Below are 8,241 nucleotides of genomic sequence, written 5' to 3'. Positions count from 1 at the left end.
GGCCAGGCTCGGCACCCGACACCGCCCAGGACGCACGGGAGGCTGAAGTTCCCTCGCGCTCCCGGAATTCCCAGAAGAAGCGCCTTCGGGCCCTCCCAGCGGAAGCTGGGCCGGGCTGGGGCGGGACGGGGCGCGGCTGGGGGGATTTTGGTTTTTGCCTCCACCGAGATAGTGTGGGGCATCCATGCGGCGGCTGGTTTGTCTCCTGTACCTTCCGCTCCTCCTGGGTAAGCTGTGAGAGGCCGGTGGGGACCCTTCCCGACTCCTTCCCTTTCCTTCCTCCCTGTCTCCGCGCCGCCCGGGGCAGCGGGAGCGGGGCGGCCACGCCCGCCTCCCCGGCATTCGGACGGGCACGTGTGGCGGGGCCGGGATTTGGGAGAGCCGGGGGTCCCGCGGTGCCCGGGGAGCTGCCCCAGGAGCCCCAGCCCCTCCCGAGCCCTGGGGCGGTGGCTCCCTGTCCGGACGGGCGTCCCCGGGCTCGCTCGCTGCCTGCCCGGGGCGGCGGGCACGGCCGGGCGGCGCTTCCGACCCGCGCCTCAGACCGGGGCTGTGCGTCGGCCCCCGCACCTTCCGAGCTCCCCTCGCCGCTGTCGGCAGGCTCCTGTGCCCCGCTTGTTTCAAACTTGTGTGAACGGGAAAATTGCGGTGGGGATGTGGGTACAAGTGGTGTAAGTAAATGATTGCCATTAACTGCTGCTGAAATACTAGCCAAAGGCCTCCTTAATCCAAATGCCACCGCTGTGCCTCAGGCGCACAGCCCTTGCACTGGGCTGTGAACATGAGGAGTATAAACCAAATCTGTTCATTTTTGAAATGGATGATGGATGTGCAAACTTTCTTGTTGTCATCAGAGCGAGCTGCTATTGCTAGATGGGCCAAAAAGCATGATTTAATCTATGAAGACCTTATCATTCCTCTATTCTAAGGGATTGCTTCTGACTTGGGGTTTTTTGTTACTGGGGTTTTTTTTTTTGGGGTTTTTTTTCCTTTGGAAGTTTCATGAATGTGCCTAAAATAGGAGCTATTGTATCCCCCTGGTTAAAAAGGAACTTCTCTGCTGCTGAGAGTTCCGAGAAGCTCCCCGTGATTTCCTCCTCATACTATTCCTGAGGTCTTCAATTTGCTTTATTTAATTGATATGGAGAGTTCCTGCTCTGTAAGACAGCGTTGGGGGTCCCGGTGTGCAGGGAGGACCGGGGAGAAGCCAGGACACTGAGCACTTGCATGAGTCTGCCCGTGTTAAGCATTAGCTGCAATTCCTTATCTTAACCAGCAGCGCTTCTGCTGAGATCTCGATGAGTGTGACTAAGGCATGAGTAACTGAGTGTGTTGTAACTTCCTCTGGCTTTACCTTGCTTTATGTAAGCTGATAAAAATGATTTTTCTTTCAGACCTCTTCTGAGAGTGATCAGCATAAAAACCAAACTTCCCTTAATGTGGATTTTTGTGTCTGCGTCATTAGGTAGTTCAACAAGTTTGGGCTTCCTTTTTTATTATTATTTTTTAATTTCCTGTCTTTTTTTTTTCTCTGTACACATAAATATATGTTCCTTTCCACATTTTGAAAATCAGAAAAACGCTGGGGTTGCTTAATGTTTCTTCTGTGTCTTTCTACTCCATGAGAGGTGTCATAGGAACTACACTACCAGCCATGGTGATGAATGTGGGAAAATCTGGACTCTTAACAAATTCAGGTTGTTTGTGGAATGTGGTTATTTTGTGTATTGCTAATAGAAATATCAAACACAATATTAAATAAAATAAATGGAAAAATAAGTTTTCAGCACTGTGAAGCTGACACCTTCCTGTGTTGTCCTGCCCCCTTACTCTTGAATCTTCCTGAATAAACAGAGGAATTATAATCAGTTATAAATTCCTCACAAAGAGGGGGAAAAAGTCCAACAAAACCTTTGCCCTCTGCTTAAAAGCTCTTGACAAGAGCTGAGGTTATGTGATATTAAAACCAAAATGAAACAATATTTTTGCCATTGCTATTTAACAGTATATGATGAACAGAGTGAAAAACTGTTCTCATAGTTTCTTGCCTTAATATAATTAATGGTCTTAGATTTTAAAAAGCCAAATTAGACCTGTAGAGATCTAATATATACCTATATGCATATCAAATAGATATTTGAGACCAAAAATATTAATGATAGCATTAAAAATAAAAAGGGCTTAGCTTACAGATGTTCTCCAAAATAACTAGGCTTTACATCAGCTCTAAGAAAAATAGTGAAGCAAGCCAAACCAGGTAGACAAATACAGTAATAAAGCTTTTATTGCTGGTAAATGGAATATTAAGTTCTACTTAGTTTGAACTGAATAGACCAAGATCAAGATAATCTCTGGATTGCATACACAGACTCCTTTGATCCCGGGTGTTTTAAAGGTGTTCATAAAAAATGGGTGTAGGTTTGTTTACTTTTGTTTTTTTCCTTACTGGTCCTCCTATCTGTTTTCAGCCTCAGCAGAGCCTTTTGGCCGTGTTCAGGGTGGTGTGACAGTGGCTGGCTGGGTGATACAGGGTTTGTGAGAGACAGAGGTTGCATTTAGTTAAAAGAGTCTGTTCAAGCTGGTGTTGCCACAGGTTGAGAACAGTTCCTGTCTATGGCATCAGTTTGTGCCATCCTTTATAAGTAGAACTGCAAAGATGATCTGGCTAAGAATGACCCTGATTGAAGGAAAGAGTTACCAAGACAGATTATTTTCCCAGTGCTGTTGATCACGGAGCCTACCTGAACATGTGGTTGTACAGCATAGGAAGTGCTGCTGTCTGCATGCTGGGAATAAGTGACCAGAGGATTTGGAATCATAGAATGGTTTGGGTTGGAAGAGACCTTAATGATCATCCAGTTCCAACCCTCTGCCATGGGCAGGGACATCTTCCACTAGACCAGATTGCTCGGAGTGCCATTGAGACTGGCCTTGAACACTGCCAGGGATGGAGCATCCATTCTCTGGGAAACCTGTGCCGGTGTCTGGACAGCTTTCAAACAGCTGCTTTTTTTTATAGTTCCAGGCAGGCTTAAATGCAAGTCAGTTCTGTCCCTCAGCAAAGCCTAGGGACTGTAAATAATCAATAATCTGCAGGACTCAACGATCCTTTGTAATAGTTTACCAGTGCTAAAAGTGGCGATTCCAGTCCTCTCCCTCCCTGGCTCGTTCCAGTGCCCAGCTGCCCTCTGGGTGAAGAACCTTTTTCTAATATCACACCTAAACCTCCCCTGATGCAACTTCAAGCCATTCTCTTGGGTCCTGTCACTGGTCACCACAAAGAAGACATCAGTGCTTGCCCCTCCTCTATGCTTTCACTCTCATTCTTCCACATTTTGCTCGCATCTGCTCCATTCCATGCCATGAGCACTGGTGTTCCCACAGTGAGTCACAGCCGGGAATTACAGTCCTTCTGTGGGTTTTTTTGTTGTTTCTTTAGTTGGAGCGGGGATGTGCATGAAGTACAATCTGTCAGCAGATTGTACTCTTGCTTGCCTATTCCACTGCAGGAATAGGCAGATAAAAAAGGGAGGAGGAGGAACTGGAAATCATCCCCATGCTTTTGGTCACCAGCATAGTTTAAAAATTACTGGATAGCTTCTGCATGGGAATGCTGCCTGTTTTTGGGCTCTTGCTGAGGGATATGACTGAAGGAATGGATTTCGTGGTAGGGAGGGACCCAGGCCTGTTTGTATGTGCCACTCTTGGGTCCTGCCTTTGCTGGTGTGTAGAGCTCTGTAGATGCAGACCCACATTGTCCAGAAGAACGACACACACGTCTCTGAACATGCTGCAGTGTGCAGGAGAACACCTCTGAGTGGGATGTTACCTGTGATTTGCATTCATTCCTGCACAAATCTGATTTTATCTTGCAACAGCCTGTGCTGCTGCTACGGGTTATGGTCATCTGTGTTCTCTCTCTCCTGGCTGTGGCTTTTGCCTGTGCTCTTACACCATGGCTCTAAGTGCTTTCTTTCTGGAGTTTGGGAAGTGGGTTGTGTGTATGGCCTGTGGAGGAATTCAGAGGACTATGGTTGGTGAATATTCTCATAGTCCTTCTGGACTGAACATTTATTTCAGGGTCTTCTGCACCTGGTGGTTTTCAGGGTTAGGAGGGAGCATAATTGTCTGTTACAGTTGCTGGGGGATTTCAAAATTCTGAAAAAGCTGAAGAGAGGGGGTAGTTGGGAAGTTACAACAATTAAAAGGAAAATCTACTCTTTAGAAAGTCATACTCCTGAAGCAAATAGTTCTGTGCCGTAAACTACTTACTAAAGACTTATCCACCCATTTTCAGCAGGTGGAACGTTAGTGTCTTAATGGTAATAGGAGAACCAAGCTGCTGCCTGTATAGACCTAATGTATACCTGTATGCATATCAAATAGGTATTTGAAACCAAAAATATTAATGATAGCATTAAAAATAAAAAGGGCTTAGCTTACAGATGTTCTCCAAAATAACTAGGCTTTATGTCAGCTCTAAGAAAAAGAGAGAAGCAAGTCAAACCAGGTAGGCAAAAACAGTAATGAAGCATTTATTGCTGGTAAATGGAGTATTAAGTCTACTTAGTCTGAACTATGTGGATGCCTTTAGCCTGCTAAAATGCTGAAAGAGTCAGAATTAGTCTGGGGAGTATTAAAACTCGAGTACAGCACTGAGTTGTGTGGGTCTGGCTGCTGGAGAAGTGAGAGCAGAAGATGATGTAGACAAGGTGAGATGGTAGGTTTGCAGAAGAGGCTTTGCCCACTCAATGTTAGCTCCTCTTTATCTGTGCCACTTTAAGCAAGTGATTCGACTGGAAGGAAAGAACATAAAGACTTGGCATAAGAAGGAATTTGGAATGGGTTTTAGGAGATACAGGAGCAGGTAATCTGATGGTTTCTGCAGAGACTACTGGAGGCCTTAGCACAGCACTATTTTGTTGTGTGAACTTCATCTGAGAATAATGGGCTGCAACAAGAATAGAGGGAGAAAGCGGAGAAATTAAAGAAAAGGCAGTTCTAGCCTTCCAAAAAGAGTGTATGACAGAGTGTTTGTCACTTCTCCCTCTTTGCTCACCAGTGTGGAATAGGAAATATGTTCCCGTATAAAATGAAGTAGAAAAGATGGGGAAGGGTTTCTCAGGAATTTAGAAAACATGATGATACATGCTATTCCAGAAGTTCAGAGATGTGTGGTTATGAGCTTATGCAATATTTTTGTATGATTTCTTTGAAAAAAGGAAGCTGATGACACTGAGTGGGAGACTTCTTCACATTTTCACTAGACCAGTGAAACACGAAAATAAACCCAGAGACTGGAGTTCTAAGGTGGGAGGAGATGACTGTTATCCTTCAGAAATAACCTTTTCCTTGTCCTGCTGCTGGGAGCCCTGAATGCCCTTGGGAGGAGCTCATCAGCTCCTTGCTGTCAAGCCTTTGTCCCACCAGCCAGCAAGAAGAGAATGTGCTGAAGACAGAACTGCTCCCTGTGCCATGCAGAACCTGTGGAGAGAAATTGTGTGGTTTTTTCAGCTCTGCTTTCCTTCAGTCTCACTCCTGTGCTTGAAGAAGCAGTAACTTTGCTCTCCAGCCTAGCACTTATGACTAACTGAAAGAAAGTAAAGACATGGAGCATTTACCTGGATCAACACCCAAATGCAGGAGGTTTTGAGTGGTTGGCTGAGCAGTGGTGGCTGGCCTTGCTTCAGCAAGCAGCTGCTGTCCTTGCTGAAGAATCCTATGAACAGCCACTATAGTTTGGCTTATGCTGATGTCAAGTCACCACAGCCTGGTTGTGTCTGTGAGCCAAAGCTACTAGAGGTAGAATTTCCCAGTGGGAAGAGCAGGGAGTTTTTCTCCATACTAGGAATACCACAGGTCCTTAGGCAGTAAGGGATGACTTCTTGAGGAATATGCACTCCTGGGAATTGTCTTTGTGAAACAAAGGTCTCAAACAAGACTCCAGGCTTTGTCGGATCAAAATAGTGTTCCACCCTACCCAGCACCTTGCAATCTTGTGGTCTCCAGACACAAAGTCTGGAGTTTCTGAGTTCTTTTTTCTCCTGGAAATCATTAATTGAGGTAGGAGGAAAGAGATACTCAAGTAAAATTCTACCTGAACAGGGTAGAATACAAAGAAAGCAGGTAGGTTGCATTGACAAGATGTGGGAGTTTATAGCTTACCCTGATTACTTCTACAATCCCTGTGCCTGGAAAAGGTGACCGTGTAGGTGCAGACAACAAGAAGTTGCAACTCGAATGGTGTTAAGAAGAGTGCTTTCATGGGTAAATTGCAAACAAATTCCATAGAAAGTAAGGCATGAAGGAGACGTGTGTGCAGTTCTCTAGCCAAGCACACGGAAGTGCGTTTGTATTGCTTGTGTTCATTTGTGCTGTCAGAGAAAGTCTGTGTTTCTGTGGTGTGGCAGAAGAGCTGAGGAGCACTGTCCTTTGGCAGTGGGAAAGGAAGGCCTAGCTGACATTCTGTCTGCCAGGATATAGGAATTGGTGGGTCCTTAAACTGATGGCATTTAGGAATAAATAAAAGATAAAACCCAGAATACTAGCTGTCACTTGGAACAGTTGGCTTGAGAAGTAGACATCTGAAATATTTGTTTCACCATGCATAGCAGCTCTTTAAAGGGAAGTTTTACATGTGCATATTGGGAATCCTGCCTTAACGTGAGACCTCATGTGTATCTTAACCATGCCCTTCCTTCAATATAGAAGATAAAAGTAACCAGCTACTGTGGATCAAAATTGATTCCTACATGCAAGTGTAACTTGAACTCAATACCAGAGTGTTTTTGTCTATGTTCCTGTCTGCCACGGCAGTGATCAGTGACCTTGCAATTGTTCTATAGCCATTTGGAGCTGTTTAGAAGTGGGAGGTGATTGCTGAAATCTGAAGCAGAGACACAGAGATGCTGATGGTTTAAAGGTTGTGGTCCCTTCCTTACAGCAGGATTTTGTCTGTTAGATCAGTATGAGGAGGTGTTTTTTCTCTCAAATGTAACTGTTTTCACTGAAAATTAGGGAAAATCTCTTATCTCTCTTCTGTTGTGGTTTACTTATTTATATTGAATGTCTGGGCATTTTTAGCAGAATGTAGTTGATTCAAAGCTGAGAGCAGTGGGGGTTTCTGAACAGCTTCATTCTTGCTGACAGCTCTGCAAGATCTCAGAGGATGGGATGTTGTTTCACACATACTGGCTGTGAAATAAACTTGCTTAAGTGACATTTCAAGGGAAATCCCTAATACCCCCATGACTTCAGAGCTTTGAACTCAGTAACAGTTTTGCGTCAGAAGTGTGCTTTTTACTAACTGTGAATATTCATACTAGAAAAAATACACTTTATTTGATCAGCAGGAACTTCAGTCTGGCTGTTCTGCAGCAAGATGCTAAAACAGATTTTGGTGGTGACAATTCTTCTTTTACTATTTTTCACCAGATCATGGGCAGGAAGCCTAATTCAAGTGAACAGAGGGAAAGTACTGAGGAAAGTACTCCTAAGAGTGGCTTAGGATAGGGAAGATCATTGGGGCAATTATTCTGCCTGGGACCAGAATGTGGAAACTGGATTCCTTTGCTGTGCCTGTCATACAATTGTGTTGACAGCCTGGGTTTGGGTAATTCTTAAGTGATGTGTTCCTTAGTTTGCGACTTTGTTGTGCTTCTAGCCTAAACTTGAATGTATCTGATGTTGAATAGGGCATCAAGGTGTGTTTTATAAAACAATTGTTGAAGTAACTTTTTCTTTTTTTACCCCCTATAGCACATGAGGACAGTGAGGAAGTAGTTGGCATCATGGGAGAGAATTTTACTTTTCCAGTACAAATAGACCGAAAAATAGTGGAAATTGTCTGGAAGAAAAACAAGGATAAAGTGGCTGAATGGGAAGAGCATAACAAACCGACATATTTTGGTCATCTCCTCGACAGGAGTGTACTTATGGAGAATGGATCCTTGACTATAGTTAACTTGAAGAAGGATGATGCTGGCACATATGAGTTAGTGTACCGAGTAAATGTGGAAGATCACCAGTTAAACTTCAAACTCAATGTGTTAGGTAAGTACTGGAAGAACTGCATAAAAAATGTGAACCACTATTCACTTTAAAATGTCTAGAAAGGGCATTGTGTATTTGTCAAGGAAGCAAACAGAAACAGAGGGGGCTGTTCTTTGTTTTTAAGTTGCTTAGTCACTGTGAACAAATTTTCAAAGGTGGCATCTCATTTGTGTGCCCATCATTACTGACCTT

The 8,241-nt window shown here is 44.3% G+C and overlaps 1 protein-coding gene across 3 annotated transcripts in view; it reads left to right on the top strand.

The window, feature by feature from the left end:
- Window positions 1–77: 77 nt before the first annotated feature.
- Window positions 78–8,241, top strand: part of CD58 (CD58 molecule) — a 22,224-nt gene continuing 14,060 nt past the window's right edge. For all 3 annotated transcript variants that reach the window (XM_064410281.1, XM_064410280.1, XM_064410279.1), the window contains exons 1-2: window positions 78–227; window positions 7,756–8,049. In XM_064410281.1, coding sequence (XP_064266351.1) covers window positions 185–227; window positions 7,756–8,049 — 337 coding nt within the window. In that variant the 5' untranslated portion in view covers window positions 78–184. The remainder of the gene's footprint in view (window positions 228–7,755; window positions 8,050–8,241) is intronic.

The sequence above is a fragment of the Passer domesticus genome, chromosome 2 (genome assembly GCF_036417665.1).
Source record: "Passer domesticus isolate bPasDom1 chromosome 2, bPasDom1.hap1, whole genome shotgun sequence".
Classification (NCBI taxonomy): Eukaryota; Metazoa; Chordata; class Aves; order Passeriformes; family Passeridae; genus Passer; species Passer domesticus.
Note: the sequence above shows the minus strand (reverse complement) of the source record. Positions and strands in the feature narration are given on the sequence as shown.